The 22451-nt window shown below is 40.6% G+C and overlaps 1 protein-coding gene across 1 annotated transcript; it reads right to left on the bottom strand.

The window, feature by feature from the left end:
- Nucleotides 1–14220: 14220 nt before the first annotated feature.
- On the bottom strand, nt 14221–21906 carry klf6a (Kruppel-like factor 6a). The gene is made up of 4 exons (XM_038972621.1): nt 21486–21906; nt 18888–19464; nt 17737–17860; nt 14221–17372 (listed from the first exon to the last, which is right to left on the bottom strand). The coding sequence occupies exons 1-4, from the start codon at nt 21585–21587 to the stop codon at nt 17321–17323; spliced, it is 855 nt and encodes a 284-aa protein (XP_038828549.1). The 5' UTR covers nt 21588–21906; the 3' UTR covers nt 14221–17320.
- Nucleotides 21907–22451: the final 545 nt, after the last annotated feature.

Genomic DNA, 22451 nt, shown 5'->3' with positions numbered 1-22451 from the left:
AATTGGTATTCAGGGGGAGTAACTATTCTCACTCTACTGATCAGAGGGCCAGCGAGGCATGACAAGCATACACTATCTCATACTTCTCATTAGGCCATGGCTGGGGCTTCGTGGTGCTGGGGCTTCGTGGTGTTGGGGATTTGTGGTGATGAGACTTCGTAGTGCTGAGGGTCAGGGTGCTGGATTTTCGTGATGCTGGGACTTCGTGGTGCAGGGACTTCGTGGTGCTGAGGCTTCATGGTGCTGGGGATTCGTGGTGCTGGGGCTTCATGGTGCTGGGGCTTCGTTGTGCTGGGACTCGTGGTGCTGGGGATTCGTGGTTATGGGGTTTCGTGGTGCTGGGAATTCGTGATGCTGGGTCTTCATGATGCTGGAGATTCGTGGTGCTGGGTATGGGGCCAGCTAGAAACATTATGCTCTCCCTGACAGAGTCCCAAAGAACTTTAGCAGGATACAGACATACACATCAAACAATGCACCAAAGCAGTTTTTATTCAAAGTCTGAATTGTAAATCAAGGTAATTAATAGCCAGACAGATTTTGAACTAGACAGAAATATGAGGAGATAATTATACTGAATGCAGAAAATCAATGAAGAACTTTTCCCAAAAAGATTAATAGGATTATGATTCTGGAAGCCTGCCGTCTTCACTTTCAAAATGAAGGTTTCATTTATTGCCAGCCTATAATGGCATCAAAAGCTATCAGAACTAAAATTTCACGACTTCTGTAAACTAATTAAAAGATAAACAAAATGTATCTGGCAATTTAAACGTTAGGAGATACTTGTTTGTGTTTAGAACAAACAAACAAACAAACAAAGGACTGATTATTTTCTGTTCTGTTTCATTTGTTAACATTTTTCGGTCACAGCTCCAGTGTTCCTAGCACTTGGACAAGTGAGTCACAGCGGGGCATAGACAAGAGCAGTGCCCTCCCCCTTTCTAAAGTACAAGTCCACTTCCAGGAAATTAGAGAGCTTGGCAAAGGCTGGGCAGCGCAGCAGAACAGCACAGTACTTGTTGGGAAATAGATGGAGTGATCATTCTAAGGCCTAATTATGGGGAACCATCACCAAGCTGCCCTCACAGAGAGGGGAAATGACCTCACATCGAGGGGAAATCACCTCTCCAATGTAAGGAGAACACCAGCTCATAATAAGGGAATTTAGATGGGCTTTGTCTCAAATGGCACCCTAATCCCTGTAAAGTGCATTACTATTTCCTATATAGTGTACTGCCATGTGGGCCCTGGTCAAAAGTAAAGCACAATATAGGGGATAGGGTGTCATTTGGGAAGCAACCCTGGAGCTTCTCTCAGAGCCCTGACTAATATCTGAAGGAGGATGAGGGGCGTGGGGGCATTATGTCATTACCTCTAAATAGGTGGTTGGCTTGGATGACTCTTTAAAAAAACTAAAGGAGACTATGGTTAGGACTGATTGTACAGAGCTGACTTTGAAGGATGGAATTGAGGATATGCAATCAGACATGACAACCTGGGTTTCTGATGGTTGAGATTGCTGTGTAATCTTATATGAACAGGAGTATATTATGTGGTGTGGTCATAGGAAAAGTACAGCACCTACAGCCTAATGACTGAGCCCTCGGAAAGTGCATGGCTTTTGTCTCTCCAATATTAACATATTCTGGGTCGGGTGGACAAAAATGTGGCGAGAAAAGGGTGGGAATGCATTCGTTTGAACACAACCCCCTAATATATGCCCAATTTCCAGCCATATGTATTCCTCAGCCAAGCATGGGAGGTGTTATTCACAGCAAGTGACTGTTAATAATGTGCAGAACAATTATGTCACAGTGTTTGGCCTCCCGTGTGAGAAAGCCAGGCGAGTTAGCTCGAGCAAGAGCCCTCCCCCATAGCGATACAGTATGCAAATGGGAACTGCCTGAGTATGAGAACCAAATAGTGTGAAGAGGAGCAGAGCACAGCTATTGTCTGACTGTGTGACTGTGTGTTACTGTGTGTTCTGGAGGCGAAAGGCATCTGTAAAATACATGAATTTAGAGAAGGGGGGTTAATGTGGATGTGGATGTGAATTAGAGCAACATTCCATTGGAAACGAAGGAGGAGAGTCGTGGTTGTGCTTGTTGTTGGAACTGCACAGAAAATATTTGAAGCTACTAAAGTTATAGTATGTAGACCATTTATCTCAGTGGGAATAAGGACTGTAGGAAATGGGGAACCATATAACAAGTTGTTGGGTGGCAAACGACTGTAAAACATCATGAGAACCGAAATGAGAATTGTAAACGTCAGATTCATTTAGCGTGGGAAACTCATCCCGTGATCTTTTGAGGTTGGCCTTTTTTTCTAGCTGGGTCACTCAGACAGATGCTGATGCACATCAACGACGAGAATTCTACTTTCACAACAAAACAAAAAAAATGATGTTATCAGTAAGAAGATTCCAAGAGAATCGAGTGCTAATGAAATGGAAGCAGGCTTGATGTTTAACGTGTAGACTTTTTTTTTTACCCCCCCTCGTTATCCTTCCAAGCATACATGTTATTTACATGGCAGCATTGGAGGCATGTGGAGATTGTAAAATGTGTGACAGGGTCAAAGTATCCCAATGCCACATAAATTATGCACCGAGTGCCCATGTTTAATCACATGAAGCATAACATGAGCGAATGAACGCCACCTGACCTTCTGATAATTGAAATGCAAATAACCTGTTGCCATACTGATTCAATTTGACACTACGTCTGGATTGTGCTGGACGCTGCCTCTTGCTCGCTGCCTCTTGGCAAGACAGATGCCTGTCAGCCTGCAGAACATAAACTTGGCCTAGACACCCCTGGCATGCTCCAGGCATACACTGGGTAGGGCATACACAGGCCATACATTGATAGGCCTAATGGTGGTCTTTGATCCAGAATAATAGATAACCTGCATAGGTAAACATGTTACTGTAGCCACTTTGCTAAACTGTTGTCAAGCCGATGTTCAATACTGTATGTTAAGAAAGTTATGTAGATCTATCAGAAAAGTGGATAATCTTAATTTAAGACGATAATAATCTAGTAATGTGGTCTATATAATCTCTTTAGAATTCCACACAGTAACTGCTAAGAACACATTGATTTGGCTTACATAACCCACAGCCATTTGTTTATATAGTGTGGCTCTGACATAACCAATAGAAGGACAAAAAATAATATTAATTATATGCCTTTTCTCTACTTCCACCCACCTGGTCTGTCTGGTGGTTCCATATGCATTTATAAGAGAAATGTCCCTGTACGGTATACACAAATAGCCTCTATTCTTAATGTCTTGATTCGCTCCGAGCGCAGTGCAGTACTACAGTACTAAAAGGTTGTTTAATTCCAAGAAAGTAGCTCTGCCATTAGCCTCAATGTCAAGCCCGGGTTAGGAAACATTTTAACATTCCAAAGTGCTGTTTCTAAAACATTAAGCATTAGCCTGAGAGAAATGCTGTCTTGTGCCAAAGTCATTTATATTTCACTACAGAAACCCCCAAAAACTTGGGGGCTGGATGGTGGAAAAAAGAACAATAGCTCTGATAATTGGAGGAGAGGTTTTCCCCCCAAATAGTACTCTACTAATCTCCGAAACACAACATGTCAGATGAAAATGGAGGGTGTATGTTCTGTCTCTCTTCTCCCTCCCTCGACTGAGTGGTATGCTAATGAAGCCTTAGGATGACCCTTCTCTATGCATTACCAACTCGTTTTTGTCTCTCATACCTTTATGTGGATGTCTTTGGAAGGTGCAGAGTGATATGTGATTAAATTGTACCCATTCAATGCCAACAGGACCAAGTTACTTTTGTATGTCTTTGCATTTACAGCCATACTGTGGGGTGTATGGGTTAAGTTCTGTTACTTGAAAATATCTAACTATTTAAACTTATTTTTACTTTCTCTGATTAACAATCACCTGATGCATGTCCTTAGTGCTTTAATATTTGAGTGAATAATTAATTAGTTTGACCATAAGGGTCTCCTCCAAGTCTGTGTATATTCAGAAATTAATTTGTTGAGAGGAAAGGAGAGACAGATTTATATTCTGTGTAAGTATTTTACTTTCCAAAAGCATGTGCTCATTTGCGGAAGAGGATCAAATGAAATGCAAATATCAGATGGAGTTAATACCAGCCGTAAATGAAATAGACCAAATACAGGTTTATCTCAAATCTAAAATACAAAAATAACTTGAATAATAATACTTGTTGAATAATACATGTTTTATCTGTATCCTGTAGCGATTATGTTCCCTGGACATACTGAGGACATTGAAACATCTGTGAATTACTGTGAATTACTTGATTCATACTGTAGTATACCTATGAGCAAGAGTAAGGGCCGGCAGCACCCAACCCTGTGGAACTCCTATGTTTATTGTGAAGCTGTAGGTCAGGTGTCCATGCAACATGGTCTCATTGTCAAAATAGTGACATTTAACCATTGCAGTTCTACTGTATGTCATCAATGTGCATGCATTAGCTTTATGTCACCAATGCTTTGCAGGATGGTTGTATGTCCAATTTCGTACCTATTTTCATATTTCCCATTATCAATGCAACTGGTACTCTTACTAGCAGACAGTAGTTCATCCTTTCTGTGGCGATAAAAGCAGAACATCAGTGGCGGGGACAGAAGGGGAAACTAATCCAACCTGAGCATTGTGAACTCTTCGTTTGGCACATTTGTCAAAGCTTTGGCAAAATTGAATGGATGACACTGTAAGTACAAAGTAAAAACATTCATAAAGTGTGAAATTAGAATACACATGGTTAAGACTCTCTCTCCCACCAACTCTCTATCGCTCGCCATCTCTCCCTTCCTCCGCTGGGCATAGCAAACGGAGAGGAGGCAGTTGTCATGGTGATTAATGCAAATGTGTGGAGCTCACCTGGAGAAAGGCTAGGAAGGGTTTTTCAGAAAGCATCAGTCCTTGACACAAACTAATAAGGGTCTGTGTTCTTTCCAGGTGTCGGGCTACTCTTTCAGAGATTGAAAATCATACTGGCTTTCATAAGAGCTTGGTATCCCCCTGGATATGTGAATCCAATCCATGCAGTTCTGATTGTTGGAGTGGGGCATTTGAATGGAGGGAACATTTCCCTAGATGTCTCACAATGTCCACTGAAGAGGTAAAAAAATAACGTAACTTTCCGAAGGGAATATAGAGCGTATGGATTTCATACGCTCTAGAGAGTTATGGATTTCATAAATTGCACATGTACAATTTAATTTCACATTTGAAATCATGTGAAACCATGTGGTTTTGGAACACTCCACATGTGATGATATTTCACATGAAGTTTCACATGTGGATTTTCACATCTGATCACATAACCTTTCACATGTGAAATCATGTGGAACCATGTAGCTTTGGAACACTTAACATGATGATAGTGTTCCAAAGTTTCAAATGTGGATATTTTTCAAATTAGATTCCACATGTGATGCCCTGCAAACAAAAATATGTCATTAGGATATCCCTGGAACATCACATGGTCAACTTACATATTTGACAAACATGATTACTTGTTTATGTATACAGTAATTATAATTCAACAGGTCCTCACCTGGGATTTGAACTCACAACCTCTTGGTGCACAACAGTCCAACCTTCCTGCTACGCCACCATGTCTGGAGCTGGGTATGTGAATGCATCAGGTAGTCATCCACATTAAATGGTTGGATGGAAACGTGATTTAATTGATAACTGATTTCACCTGTATTCCTACACTTTCGACTTCAAAGTAAATCTCAGATTTGTAAAGAACACGCTCAAGGAAAACGATTATATTTATCATAGTGATTCAGGAGTAACATTAAAGCAGAATAATTTGCCTCACCGACATTAGACAACGACACAGAAAACACACAAATTGCCAAAATAAGTAAATTAAATCAATAATGAGAGAATAGACAGATTAACTGATAACTATAATATAAATGCAACATTCAACAATTTCAAAGATTTTACTGAGCTTCAGTTTATAACACTTTGTATTCAGGACATTAAGTTAATTTCTTTGCCACATTTCTATTTTAATTCGGTACAGGCTTCCTTCTTTTCACTCTGTCAATTATGTATTGTGGAGTAACTATAATGTTGTTGATCCATTCTCAGTTTTCTCCTATCACAGCCATTAAACTGTAACTGTTTTAAACTCACCATTGGCCTCATGGTGAAATCCCTGAGTGGTTTCCTTCCACTCCAGGAACTGAGTAAGGAAGGACACCTGTATCTTTGTAGTGCCTGGGTGTATTGATACACCATCCAAAGTGTAATTAATAACTTCACCATGCTCAAAGGGATATTCAATGTCTGCTTTATATAATTGGTTTACCCATCTACCAATACGTGCCCTTCTTTGCGAAGCATTGGAAAACTTCCCTGGTCTTTGTGGTCAAATCTGTGTTTGAAATTCACTGCTCGACAGGGACATTAAAGATAATTGTATGTGTTGGGTACAGGGATGAGGTAGTCGTTCAAAAATCATGTTAAACACTATTATAGCAGACAGAGTGAGTCCATGCAACTTATTATGTGACTTATTAAGCACATAAAATGACTCCTGAACTTATTTAGGCTTGCCATAACAAAGGGGTTGAAAACATATTGACTCAAGACATTTCAGCTTCTATTTTTTATTAAATTGTAAAAATGGGTAAAAACATAATTCCACGTTGACATTATGGGGTATTATGTGTAGGTCAGCGACATAAAAAAAAAAACATTTTTTAATTCAGGCTGCCTTCAGAAAGTATTCACACACTTTCTGAAGGCACTGTATCTTAAAACCCCCATATCATTATATTTACTTCCCTTCCAAAAAAAACACACGTGAAATGTGAATTTTCACATGTGAAAGCTGTTCTCACATGTGAAAGCTGTTTTCGCATGTTGAGCTGAAACTTTCACATGAAAAGAAAAGAGACACGTGAGGTCTGTTTTTCACATGTGAAACCATGTATTGCATTTTGTGTTAATATGTTGAAACCTCTCTTGGGTACGTGAGACGTTAGCGTCCCACCTCTTCAACAGCCAGTGAAACTGCTGGGCGCCAAATTCAAATACAGAAATACTCATTATAAAAATTCAGAAAACAAAACATATTTTACATAGGTTTAAAGATGAACTTCTTGTGAATCCAACCACGGTGTCAGATTTAAAAAATGCTTTACGGCGAAAGCATACCTTACGATTATTTGAGAACATAGCCTAGCAGACAAATCATTACAAACAGTAACCAGCCAAGTAGAAGAGATACACAAGCCAGAAATAGAGATAAAATTAATCCCTTACCTTTGATGATCTTCATATGGTTGCACTCAGCAGACATTCATTTACTCAATAAATGTTCATTTTGTTCGATAAAGTCTCTTTATATCCAGAAACCTCCGTTTTGTTCGCGCGTTTTCTTCAGTAATCCACAGGCTCAAACGCAGTCAAAACAGGCAGACAAAAAATCAAAATTGTATCCGTAAAGTTCATAGAAACATGTCAGACGATGTTTATATTCAATCCTCAGGTTGTTTTTAGCCTAAATAATCGATAATATTTCAACTGGACAATAACGTCGTCAATATAAAAGGTAAACAAGAAAGGCACTCTCTCGGTCGTGCTCATGAAAAAGCTCTGTGACACTTTAGGGTCCACTCATTCAGACTACTCTTACTTCCTCATTTTTCAGAATACAAGCCTGAAACAATTTCTAAAGACTGTTGACATCTAGTGGAAGGCATAGGAACTGCAATTTGAGTCCTAAGTCAATGGATACTGTAATGGCATTGAATAGAAAACTACAACCCCCCCCCCCCAAAAAAAAACTTCCCGAATGGATTTTTCTCAGGTTTTCGCCTGCCAAATCAGTTCTGTTATCCTCACTCACAGACACTATTTTAACAGTTTTGGAAACTTTAGAATGTTTTCTATCCAAATCTACCAGTTATATGCATATCATATCGTCTAGGCCCGAGAAGCAGGCAGTTTCATTTGGGCATGCTTTTCATCCAAAATTCCGAATGCTGCCCCCTACCCTAAAGAAGTTTTAACTCCAACTTTTCACGGGAGGAAAATAACATGTTTTCCCCTCACGTGAAATGTGCAGTTTCACATGTTGAAAACTTTCACATGTGAAAATTGTATTATGTGAAAAACGTTCCCATGTGAAAATCTAACTCATGTGGATTTTCATTTTCACATTTCAAAACAGTGTAATTTCATGGTATCACTTGTTGAAATTTTGCATCCCCATTTATTTGAACTAGCGTACTATAGGCTTACATGGACACAGTGCTCCTCGGCCCCCCAGTCAGGACTTGTATGGATGATGTCACCCTGACTGGCTACACTTTGCATAGAGCTCAGACATGCTCTTGCCATGCTCACTCGCTCACCCAGAGTTCCGTGACAAGGTCACGCCCTGTGACATCACCCTGGTGAGTTCTGCTAGCAACCCCCCGCTGGCTCTTACAAAAGAATACATCACCCTCAAATCTCTGACGTAACACTTCCCGCTCCTCTCTTTCTTAGTTCCAAATGAGTTCTCTCTAAGGGATGGCTACATTTTCACTAAAAGAAATCAGAGCCTTTATAGTTTTGTCGTGACTGAAATTAATCTGAGTTAAAAGGGAAAAGCGTTATAGTGAGATAGAGCTCATCCTGGCATTTCTGGGCTAAAACGCCTCTAATCCTCCTTTGTGGACGACGACTTCCTCAGATCCCTTTTCTCTCAAACAACTAATTGCAACGTGGTAATTAGCTGAGGAATCCAATTTAGGGGGAATCGTTGTTAGGTAAATATGCATTATTTAAGGATGGGCAAATCGTATCCTTATCTAAGTTCTGCTGCTGACGATGATAAGGATGATGATGATGATGATCAAATAGCAGTAACGGGGGTCAATGACCTCTGATTTCAGCTGTGGCCGTTTCCATCCGACCTACCTAAGTCATAATAGAACCCATTAGCAAGGAGAGAGAGAGAAATCCCTGACGCCAGCACTTTCCAAGCAAAGCCTGCATGGTGTGATGATGACTTGCAGTCTGGCTGGCTGAATGAACAGGGCTCAGGGCTTGATAACCTCCTCTTCCCTTATTATTTCCCCTCATTTAACTCGCTGTGCTGCTTCCACACTGCACTCAAACGTTTTCTGAAACATTTATTGCATTCAGTCAGGCAAAGCAGTGTCTGGTGGATAGACATGGGTTTCTAATTTTAAACAGTTTTGTATTCATTTCTTTCTCTCTTTCTCTCTCCCTTGCTCTCACTCTATCAAAATTTGGAGGAAGAAATACGAGTTAAAAAAAAAATCTTTGCAATTGTGACGGTTTAGAATGGATAGCATGTCTTCTTCTTCTTTGTAATGATGTGAAAGGGCACGACCCCAGAATCTTGAATGTATTTCCTGGTACATTAAGGTTGAGATATGATTTATTTAAATTGATGTATTGATGTCTGATAATCCAGGGTCTTGAGGGGGTTTCAAGACAAATATGACATGTGAAATCAAAGGCACTGCTTCCTTTTATAGGGGACATAAAGTTTATAGGGGACGTAACGTCGCTTATCATCACACAGGTCTATGGTCTATCATCAGGGGATCACAACAAGTGTCATAGCTCCATGGAGATACTGAATACAGAGATACTGAAGTTATATCCCATTCTATTTTATTCTATTCTACTTTTAAAATGACACTTCTTCCCCCTCAATGTTGTTGAAGAATGTCATGGCCATTTCATACCTTTACATGGCTCCTCAGGGAAACTTTTCTTTCAAGGCAATCATTTCAGAATCATATAATCTCTCTGCGTGAGCCTAGTCTACATAGTCTTCATACAATCACCGGTCCATCAGAGAAATATTACAGTACATAGCATACATTGTCTTGCACCTCATCTATACATTAAGCAAGGCACCGACTCTTCATGCTTTTGATAATGTTTTACAAGTTGGATATCAAGTGGCAACTCTAGGAGATGAAGGGCTTCATATCAGCATTGAAGGCAGCAATAACATTCCTCTTCCTCCACATCCTGCGGTTGGGAGGGTCTCTACAGTGAGCTTAATTACCAACTGAAGGGCTGAACTCCAATTTAAAACCAGAGGGTTTTTTATTGGGAATCAGAGAGATGCAGACGTTTTCCCATTCTCCCACTGCAACCAAGGGAATAGGGAAAGGAAGGAAGGAAGTAACATTCTGTTTTTTTCACTTACATTTTTGTGTGTGTTAGTTACTAATGGTTTATCAACTGCAATGCATCTTACCGTTATTAGTGTCAAGTTAGAGTAATTATCTAACAAGTGTATAAAAGCATCATGCTAATAAATGCTAAAGGCAATCAGAGATGGAGATCAATTATTTATACTGCTTTGATGAGAGCAAAGCTGCTGTAGCCCTAAGAACTAGCGGTGCAGAAAGAAGTGCACTACTCAAGAAACCTGAACTTTTTCAAGATGTTAGGGAAATGAGGAACGCAGCCCAAACCTTGATGGCAAAACAAGACTGAGTAAACAGAACTCGATAGGTAGGTCAGGTTTCCAGTGGCATGCATGAGTGGATGCCAAGGGAAGCCAGGCTTCCCCCAAAAATGTAAAAAGAAAAAAAGAAAACAAATTATATTTAGTCTCTCTGTGTTTCATAATTTTCCTTCAATTTACCGGAGAAAGCACCCTCAGCTATCATTTGGCCTCCCTGGATGAAAGAGTATTAAAAAATAGCCAATCAGCATTGAGCTAAACTGAGGGAGCTCAACTGTGAATGGTCCTGGATCACCAAAGAAAGTGTCAAGTTTGGATTTGGCGTCACTCCTATTAACTCGCATTGATAGCATATGTCATTGAAAGAAACAACTTGAATTGTTGCATCTCGTTGTGTTGTTGTCCTCCGGTGGCTAGTTAACTAGCTAAAATTGACCCTTTCCTAAATAAACCATGGATGGAGATAAGGATTTGGACTTGTGGTTTTACTTAATTCTCCGTACTGGCCAATGCTGATAACGGTGATTCTGATCCAACCATTAATGGAGGTTCAATATGTAGCTACAGTAGATGTAGAAGGCTAATGTTAACTAGCTAATGTTGCCCATGAAAGGAAGTTAGGCTAGCGAGCAAGCATTTTAGCCAGGTAGCCTAGGATAACAAAAAATGTAAACATGTACTATATGACAGAGTGATAGACCATTTCATTAACATGAAACATAGGAAGATGGCATTGGTGTTTCTCTACAAGTAGGGTGAGTCAATATGTTGTTTCTACTTGCACGAACGCACACACACAGAAATCAGAACCATGGACAGCCACATATTTAGCTTACGTTGATTGGAATAAATTGTTTTTGGTACCTTTTAGTTGTCACTGTATTAGACTAAGCGTAGGTGATTTGATGCTGCCGAAATGTTGAAGTTGAAATGGTGCTGAAATAGTTCAGTTAGGATCACCACTAGATTTTAAGAATGTGAAATGTCAGAATGATAGTAGAGAGAATGATTTATTTCAGCTTTTCACATTCCCAGTGGGTCAGAAGTTTACATACACTCAATTAGTACCTCGTAGCATCACCTTTAAATTGTTTAACTTGGGTCAAACGTTTCAGGTAGCCTTCCACAACCTTCCCACAATAAGTTGGGTGAATTTTGGCCCATTCCTCCTGACAGAGCTGGTGTAACTGAGTCAGGTGTGTAGTCCTCCTTGCTCGCACACACTTTTTCAGTTCTGCCTACACATTTTCTATAGGATTGAGGTCAGGGCTTTGTGATGGCCACTCCAATACCTTGACTTTGTTGTCCTTAAGCCATTATGCCACAACTTTGGAAGTATACTTGGGGTCATTGTACATTTGGAAGACCCATTTGCGACCAAGGTTTAACTTCCTGACTGATGTCTTGAGATGTTGCTTCAATATATTCACATAATGTTTCTACCTCATGATGCCATCTATTTTGTGAAGTGCACCAGTCTCTCCTGCAGCAAAGCACCAACACAACATGATGCTGCCACCCCCGTGCTTCACGGTTGGGATGGTGTTCTTTGGCTTGCAAGCCTCCCCCTTTTTCCTCCAAACATAGCGATGGTCATTATGGCCAAACAGTTCTATTTTTGTTTCATCAGACCAGAGGACATTTCTCCAAAAAGTACAATCTTTGTCTCCATGTGCAGTTGCAAACCGTAGTCTGGCTTTTTTATGGCGGTTTTGGAGCAGTGACTTCTTCCTTGCTGAGCGGCCTTGCAGGTTATGTCGATAAAGGACTCGTTTTACTGTGGATATAGATACTTTTGTATCTTTTTCCCCCAGCATCTTCACAAGGTCCTTTGCTGTTGTTCTGGGATTGATTTGCACTTTTCGCACCAAATTACATTAATCTCTAGGAGACAGAACGCGTCTCCTTCCTGAGCGGTATGACGGCTGCGTGGTCCCATGGGGTTTATACTTGCGTACTATTGTTTGTACAGATGAACGTGGTACCTTCAGGAGTTTGGAAATTGCTCCCAAGGATGAACCAGACTTGTGGAGGTCTACAATTTCTTTTCTGAGGTCTTGGCTGATTTATTTTGATTTTCCTATGATGTCAAGCAGAGGCACTGAGTTTGAAGGTAGGCCTTGAAATACATCCACAGGTACACCTCCAATTGACTCAAATTATGTCAATCAGAACCATCTAAAGCCATGACATCATTTTCTGGAATGTTCCAAGCTGTTTAAAGGCACAGTGAACTTAGTGTATGTAAACTTCTGACCCACTGGAATTGTGATACAGTGAATTATAAGTGAAATAATCTGTCTGTAAACAATTGTTGGAAAAATTACTTGTGTCATGCACAAAGTAGACGTCCTAACCGACTTGCCAAAACTATAGTTTGTTAACAAGAAATTTGTGGAGTGGTTAAAATACAAGTTTTAATGACTACAACCTAAGTGTATGTAAACTTCCGACTTCACTCGTAACTGTTAGTTACATGCAGTATGCCTTGAGGACTCCACCGGACAGAGGTTGCTCTCCAGTTTGTGATGAAGCAAATGTGTGGTTGAATTTATTCTGCCACACATTTGTCTCGGCCTTTAGGCCTCTATATCACAGTCACAAGGCATAAAAAACTAACAGATTAGAGCAAACACAATTATCACACAGGTTGGATTTTTTCTGGCTTTTCCCAGTGATTTTACCCACACACCGCTACTGCAGGTTTCTGTTTCCCAACCGGTTCTCCAAGGTATCCATTTTCTCCTTTTTAGTGAGATATTTTCAGTCTGGTATTTACCACCCCAAGGAGAGAGGGGGCTGGGAGCTATTGGATGAATAACAAGAAACCTACTTTTAGGTAAACATAGTGGATGGCAAAAGTCCTAGAAAATAAGTTAACCAGCTCTTCAATTCTCCTTTAACACACTCCTTTACTAACTCCTGGCTAGGAGTTGTATCCAAAAGGAGAAAAGTATTATGCTTGACAAAGCTCTTCAGCTCTTGCACATACACATGTTGAGAGTATTAGGGATACCAGTTATACCTAAACCTTGAGGAATAGTTTAATTGTGGAGCCTATTATGGTGATTATGCATAGAAAATAATGAATGTGCAGCATAAGATTAGTATCAGAGCAAATGGGAAAGGATTTTGTTGCCTTCAATTTCTCCCTTACACCAATCTAGCTGTCCTGATCACGAGTATGTTGACTATATGTTCCCTTTCTAATTCTATTGGCCATTTGGAATACAATCTCAAAACTATAAACCTAATGACAATTTTGTTATGTGATGTATAAATGCTGACTGGATGGGTTAGTTCTACAAGCCTGGTCCTATACTGTTGCAGTAGCCAACTCTATGACATGACAGCTGTTAGAGAATGGCACTTTCAACACCAAGGTTGTGGGTTCCATTTCCATGGAGGACCAGTTTGAAAAATGTATGCACTTGCTACGCTCTGTAAGTCGCTCTGGATAAGATTACTTAAGATGTAAGAGTTGGCTACAGCAGATGGGACCAAGCTAGTTCCACTGGCTTCCATTTGAAAACTGACCCAGAGTTATTTCCAGACACAGACTAAAAGGAATGTTCAATAGAGATTATCCATCGACAGAGTTTCTTAATAGAAGACTAGGTTAAATCTATGTCTGGGAAACCGGCCCTCTGACTACATAAACCGACCTGCAGCCCTGAAAATATGAACTATGTAATAAAGTGAGAAGATTTAAAAAATGAAACAAAGCATAAGTCTGATAAGATTCTTATTATTCCAATAAAAAATACATTCATACAGAAATATAACAATTTTGCAAAACAATTTCAAATAAAATGTCATAAAGCAAAAAACAAACAATCTTACAAAATGAATATTTTTTTCTCTTTTTCTTTGACAAAGATTCTGTAAAGAACAAGGGGCGCTGTGTGTGGAAGGGGAAGAAAGAATCAGAGTGCGTCCCAAGTGACATGCTATTCCCTATATAATGCATTAATTTTGAACAAAGCCCTATGGTCCCTGGTCTGAAGTAGTACTCTAATAGGGAATAGGGTGCCATTTGGGATGCAGACAGCAATGGGAAACTGTAGGTTAAGATGCAAGCAAACATGAGGCTTAATTAAGGCTCGATTATCACCTGAAAGATATTGGCTGCTGTTCTGTTACAAAGACAGAAAGTCATTGTTCTATTTCTTTGCCACAAAAGCCTTGCTGTTGCTGGCGGTGTAATTTTATTGCAGCAGGCCGTTTCAAGTTGTACTCATCCTCCCTCTTACAACAATCTGATCTAAAATCCATGTTGTGGCCCTGCTACACTGATCTTGCTGCAATGTCAAATTCCTTTCCACCCACAAAGCATGGCATGTCCCTGATACTGAATAAAATAAGTCTATGTACTTTGTTATATTTCAATGTTAATCTCACCAATCCTTGAGTCTAGACTTTTTTTAAATGACAAATATAACACAATAAGCTATCCTTTAACATTATTTTGGTCCCTTACCCTGCAAAAATGTCCTGAAGTCTTCAAATTATTTCAAGTGTGTACATAAACAATGAATCAGCTTCAAATGGGGAGGGGGGGGATAGATATTTTTTCTCTCTCTCTCTCTTCAGAATCCTGTTCACGTTGGTTTTGATAATAATGTAGCTGCCTGGACCAAAACAACGAATGCGGCTGCCCAGACGGGTCAATAGCAAACTCCCAGAGTCAGCAGTCCGTAATAAATTCTATGCCAGCAAAGCCTTTAGCAATTTATTACAGAGATGCAGTACAAGGCAAGGGCTGTCCAACTGGAGCTTGTTAATTACAATAAATCTTTAGGGTTTTTCCTCAGCTTTGGTTGCAGGGGGGATATTGCCCTACAGTGAGTCTGGGCCCCCGAGTTCTCTACAAACCCAATGTTAGGGCATTGTTGAAAGCAGCTGCATCACCATCACATTCCCTTCAAGTCAGCCTTGTCTTTATGCAAACCACAAGTTCATGTCCTAGACTGCATCTGAAATGGCACCCTATTCCCTTTATGATGCACTACTTTTGACCAGGGCCCTATGGACTCTTTTGACCAGGGCCCTATGGACCAAAAAGTAGTGACCTAAAGAGGGAATAGGGTGACAGCCCAGATCTAGTCCTATCGTCTCATCAGGTTTTTTGTACCTTTGAGCAACATTTTCACTTGATACCAAATGTGTATAACTATGTAGATACAGTACATACTACAGTGGTAGTAAATTGGGCTAGTAATATATTGTTATAAGTGCTCTCTAAATGATGACTTGAAGTTATTTTACACAAGTATTGGTTTGAATCGACTGAATGTACTATATAGATCATCAGGGTGCTATGCAATATAACCTAACAAGGGAGGATCTGTACATGCTATAAACACAAAACACTATTCACAATCTACATAGGGCTAATAGACCTAGCAGTCTCTGAAAACAAGGAAAGGTGCAAGTAAGTTCATGTGAAATTGAGCCTTAATAAAGCTTTTCAATCACCCATACAACAATGTGACCCCCCGCCCCTCTCCAAGGAGTAGTCATCCATCCCACAAGGATAGGTCACTTGCATAAGGCACCATTAAGGTCGTCAACAGTGCATTACCAGGTAGAAAAGAAGATAGAATATACAAAATCAAATCCGATAGTCCTCAAGGCATCGATGAGTGAAAGAAAAAAAATAGCTTAATGAATGAATGATTCAGTTGCTAAGTAAGCAGTCGTGGTTTCTCAAACCAAAAAGAGAGAAAGAGAAGTACTGAAGTAATAAAATAAAAAAAATCATCAAGGCTTTATGTACAATATTGTAACATTTAACCGTTTGTATTTAGCTGCGCCTTTATTGGAATCTATTTGCAGTCCTGATTACAGAATAACAGGAAGAGAGAACAAACCCTAGAACCATGCAACACCTGTCTATGATACTGAAGTTATAGTATAGTTGTGTTATACCTCTAAGCACACAGCTTATACAATGGACTAAAAATTTGCTTTGTAACTTGTAAAAAAACAAGCTACGTAACACATTGCACATTTAGTAGCTGCACCAAACACCAAAAAAAGCTCCTCTCACTCAGGACTCACATTGTGGAGTTTCTGCCCTGGCCTGGGTTGCTGAATGGGGGGGAACAAAACATCACCCCCCCATACCACTCTACACCACAACCCCTCAAGGCTTCTGGCGAGAAACCCCAATCTTCACTCAGTCTCACTGCTGCTTGACAGTCAGGCAGGCAGTCACGTTCTCACACACCCGTACTCACAACTACAAGAAAAGAAAACTTGCTCCCTGACACCATTCAGTCCACAGCAACACTGGTACCAGACCGCCTTTGCTACCCCCTCTTTGCACACAGGCCAGTCAACCAAGTCAGACATTCGCAGTGCACACATGCTTACCTCAGACAACCGTTTTTGTAAAGCAGTACCAGTGTATCAGTCGTCCAGGAGACAGTTGCTTCACCTCAAAAACATCATGCACCAACCACACATTCAACTCATTCATTCGTAAATTATTTTTTTGTCTTTGTTTTAGTATTTTTTTTTTTGTCTTTTTCTTTCAAGTCCCTCAATTCAATTGGCTGCTTCCTTCTGTCTGTACATGATTTTGTCCTCTGTTGTTGTGGTTTTTGGACAGGCAACCTTCAGAGCGCCTTCCTTCTCCAAGGAGTCCATCCATCCTGGAGGCACTGGGTATGGTGCAAAATGGCATACTTTGGCTAGAACACGCTCCCCTAGCTCGCTCCTCTCAAGGGCAGTTCAACCATGAGGCTGGTTAGGAGACGACATTTCCTTTTGCTGCGTTTGTTAGTTTCACTAAACGGCTAACATCGCTCCACTCCGACCTGCTCAGAGGTGTCTTTTCATGTGGAGGGCAAGGTGATCGGACCTGGAGAAACACCTTGAAAGAAAGAGAGAAGGAAAGTGTGAACAGGAGAGTACCTAAAAAGTAGTAGTAGTAGCAGCACTACTACAAAAACCAACAAGTGTGTCAAGGATACAAGTACAGATTCCAATTGAACATAAAAACAGCCTGACAATATAATTACATATTTTAAGAATGTCATTATGCATGACTAACCATTTTCATTATGCCCTTGTTAACAATGCAATGCTATTCACATCACTGAATGAACAGACATCGTTACAACTCTAGTAAAACAATCATTATTTTCTAACACTTGATTAAATGGTATCAAGAGGGATTGGGTAAACACTCAGGTGCATGTGGTCTCTATTGTAGATAGCAGAGTGATGGAGCTTACCGGTCACAGTGACTGCATTTAAATGGCTTGGCCCCAGTGTGCTTCCTGAAGTGTCTGGTTAGCTCATCACTCCGTGCAAATCGCCACTCACAGCCCTCCCATGAACACCTGTATGGTTTCTCACCTATGAAATAAACAAGAGAAAAACATTAATATTGTGAAATGTATGTAATATTGCACAATACATTTTTAACCTCCAGTCAATGTGAAAAAAAATGCTGTGTGCTAAGCTAAAGTCTTTGTAAATTGTGAGCTTTCTTCTGGTCAATGACCTTTGGTAGTAAAGAGAAAGGAAATGACCAGATGAGATGATGCAGCGGTAGTCACTTGACAGCTATACAACTTTACTCAATGACACTTGGTCTAAATTCAAATGAACTGGTTACACTTCGCTAACACAACGCAAAACATGTTTTGGAACGCAGAAAGTCCTTTATACATCGGACGTAATAGCGGTCTTCAAGGGTCAGAGCCCATGGAGAAAACCACACACGTGCAATGTCATGCTGCTAATAAAAAAACAAGGGACGGTCAAACGACCATACAGGCCCCCACTCAACAGCCTCCCTTTCCCATGGTGAAACAATCCGTTTTGAAGAGCCATGGCTAATGTTTGCATCCCAAATGACACCCTAGTCCCTATACAGTGCACTACTAGCCATACTATGGCTCTGGTCAAAGTAGTGCACTATAAAGGGAATGGGGCACCATTTGGGATGCAACCCAAGTCCCTTGTATTCCCATGTGCACTGGGACTGCATCCCTCAGTATGAATGCCTCCCCTCCCCCACAGCATTCAGACACATTCCAGATAGATTAGGTCACAGTTTAGGTATCCAGTCATGTACGGCTAATAGTCTGAGAGTGAGTGCACTGTGTGGCACTCTCTCTGTGGCTGCATGAGGACACGCAATGAACTGGTTTTGGCTCTTTAAATTACATTACACAACTAGCTAACCAGACAGACAATACCATTTGGTTAAATAAAGAATGGCAGTCAAATAAGACATTGCTTTTGTGTAACAGTGAGGAAGTAAGGAAACTTAGTACCATCACTGTCACTTCCGCCAACAGGGTTTGTATTTTGCCCCAAGGTTATGCAATGCAGAGGCCTGGGGTGTGATAGCATAGGGAAATGTCTGCTTTCTCACCTGTATGAGTGCGTTGGTGTGCTTTTAAGTGGGAACTCTTTGTGTAAACCTTGCGGCATCCGTTGAAGTGACACCTGTGCACCCGTCTCCTCCCGTCCGGTGACGCGTCTCCACCAACCAGCCCAGACTTTGCCGAGTTCTTTCCGATGCCGCCTGTCCGGACTTTTACCGGCAAGGTCAATTCTGTGTTTACACTTCCCCAGCCTTGTGAGATGCTGGGTTCCGAGCTGACCTCTGGGGAGGATGGGGGAGTGCTAATGATAGAAGGGCTAAAAGGTCCAGAACCGGCCAGAACCGACCCCAGAGGGTTCAAGGTAAAGCTGTGTGTCGGCGAGAGCTCCACGGAACTGTCTGAAGCTTCGCTGCAGGCGTCAGAGTTTACACTGTTGGTTTCCAAGATCTGGCCATCCTGATTGTCCTCTTCTTTGACCAGAGGGATCTTTGGGTCAGAGTCAATCGCTTTATCACCGCAGGCCAAGATCAGCTTGCTCCAGAGGTCCTGCGGCTCCAACTTGATGTCGGATGTCGCCGAGACATAAGGCTCGCTCTGTAGATACCGCTCCAACTCCAAGCAAGTCTGGTTCAGGAACAAACAAAACAGATGTTTAGAATATATAGAAGAGATCACAGGTGTACTGCATTTCAGGGAGCTACCAGACCACCAACACATGAAGCAGTATCAACCTCATTGATGTTTTATGACAAGCGACTTGTGCAACTTGTTTCCTTTGGCTCACAAGGCAGACCAGCTAAGGTTAGTCTGGGTAAACTACAGCTTCACACTAGTACGAAAACACATTTTCAAACAAGAAATGGGCTCTTCTTGACTATCACATGGTTGTGACCAAATTTAAGCTAGTTAGGCTACATGTTTACATACTCAAGTTGAGCAGTCATAAACTACATATCCTAAGCGGTGTGTATGTGTGGAGGAACAGGGACTATATCCATTGTCAGTTCTGTGGTACAATGAATGACTCAGAGCACATTTAGTGTCCTTTTAAGGAAGCCACTGAACTTCCTGCTTCCCCAAACCTCATTCAGTTGCCACAGACTGACTGATACGATGCATTGCATGTAATCACATCCTTCCTACCCCCCAGAACTCAGTTTCTCAATGTTATAATACATTCAGTTTTGTACTATATCTTGAGGATTTTTTTTTTTTTAAAGGGTAATCTGTTTGGAGGTATGGCAACATGTTGGTTTGACAAGAACAGTTGTAGAGAAAAATTCTGCCCCAGGCAAAGCACATAATGCCCCGTCCACAATCTAAACCAATAATTTCCAGTTGCAATACTATCTTCTCATGCGCACACGAATTCGCACGGAATTGGTCACTGCTGACATTTGATAGTGTGGATATGAGCATACTGAAACCCACTGAACGACATGCAAATTAATGCGATGCGTTTCAGAGGAATATAAACCTTATGGTTAGTTCAAACTATGGTTTTGATAAGTAAAATAACCTTTCCAGTTTTCTTTGGTAAAAATACGTTATATTAAATGTTTATATTTACCACTACCAGTCTCGACAGTATTTCTCTGTGGCTGTGTTGAAAGAGTTAAATATCTCTTATGGCAGCGAGGAAGAAGTTGGCTCCGTGCCCAACTCGCAAATGCCTGAAGGAAACTACTTGGATCGATTTCAATCACGTATGAACTGCAAATATCTTCAGAAAAATGACTACAAACGAGGCAGTCCCGTCATGATTAATACGAGGGGTCAGTTATGTTACACTTTATTGGTGTAAATTGTATCCACTTTCAAAATTAAATTGTTGAATTGGCTTCATTCCGGTTAGACTACTTCAACAGATCCGCTTACGAACGAGTTCCGCTCCGCAGCATTTTGAACGACAACAACTCCGTTACTCGAACCAAATCATTGATTTCAAATTCACTTCCGATATGAAGGCTACTTACAGTAGCATCGCTCAGAAACAAGCCTATAACATCGCTCAGAAATATCACAACACTACTGGAAATTATATTGGTCGCGTCTCATTCATTTCAAGTGAGACTCCCGAGCTGTCAAACACTGGCTCACTGAACTAGACTTGTGCCGTGCTTTGACGGGCAACAATGCTCTACTTCGAATCAGCCATCTGTATAAAACAAGATAAGAAAAGAGCTTGTGCATCTGTGGGTAACCGGTTAAATAACACGTTTAGTCCTCCATTCGGAGGTATCCCTAGAAATACGAACCACGTTTGGTTCTTTTTCACATACTCTAGCACACGCGCCGAATTTGACACATCCAGCTAGCCACGGAATTCTGCATGTTTGTAGCTTACTGACGCTTCTGCAATGTTACAATTCATGATCATCTACTACAAAACAAAGTTGACACATTGATAATCTACATTTTGTTTTAAAATGAAAACAAATGTATGCATGAGGAACTGTTTGACAAAGTGCTGTAGAATATCGTAACGTGTATTAGTAGGATATAATGTATCAATTAATATTCGTTTGCACGTACTTGAACACATGTAGCCTATCGTCATGCCAGGCTAACAGCCTGTCTGATTGGTCACATTATCTTTATTTCAGTTTAATGAAACAGTTCAAATGAACGGATAAAAATGTTACCTGCTGCCAGTAATCCTCCAAGGATGGTAAAGCTGAAAAGTAGCCCGTGTCATGTACAATCTGAAGTTCCTGAAAGATGCTGCACATGGGTAGAACATCCATTTCAAATCCCAAATGTTGGCTAAAGAGCTGCACTGAAATATTTTTCTTTAGAATCAATATAATATTCAAAATATTGGTAAATCTCGAACAGGCAAGTAAGATCCTTGTTTTAATTTCACATGCAACCCTATCTGTAGCTAATGCAAATAGCACGCACTGCAAACAAGCGTTGTTTTGCTTCCCCGTTGGCAGACCACTGCTTACTGGTGATGAAGTTACTCTATTTGCAAACACTGAACTAAATGCGAAGCTCGTACCATGTAAACTTCCTTATTCAAACCTCGCAACCTACCTACCCCCTCGTGACAGCATTACGCTTTTGGAACGTTAACCAATGAACTCGAATCAGCTTGCCCGCGCGCATATGATATCACAACCAACCAATCATAATCGTCTCCTGACATAATTTAGTCCTGTCTCTTTTTTTATTGGTGAATTTGACTCGTAGTTCCTTCACATTCATTGGACAGCTATTTTTAGAAAAGTATATATATGTGTGATGTACTCTATTCAACTGTCAGCGAGTTGCCTCTCTCTGCATATTTCGCCACAGAGAGCGCATCTTAGATGCAACAATTTTTCCTCTTTGTAAACAGTTTCACTGTGTAGCTCTTTGACAGAGTTTCAACATACAGTACAAGACAAATACTTTTGAAACAGTATGCGAAAATGACTGGAATTTCGTTTGAATCTTTTGACATACGCTTTTTTTGTCGACTATATTATTGAAACAAACTCTTATTTGTTTAAGTTGTTCGGAGTTTCATACTGGCATTTCTTACTAACATACCACCGTCTTCAGTCGCAAGATAGTAGGCTACAGCTAAATTCCACAAGGGGAGCCAAGTGCCACATCGCTCATGA

Source organism: Salvelinus namaycush, chromosome 33, assembly GCF_016432855.1.
Source record: "Salvelinus namaycush isolate Seneca chromosome 33, SaNama_1.0, whole genome shotgun sequence".
Classification (NCBI taxonomy): domain Eukaryota; kingdom Metazoa; phylum Chordata; class Actinopteri; order Salmoniformes; family Salmonidae; genus Salvelinus; species Salvelinus namaycush.
The sequence above is the reverse complement of the archived record's forward strand: the minus strand, read 5'-3'. Positions and strand labels throughout refer to the sequence as shown.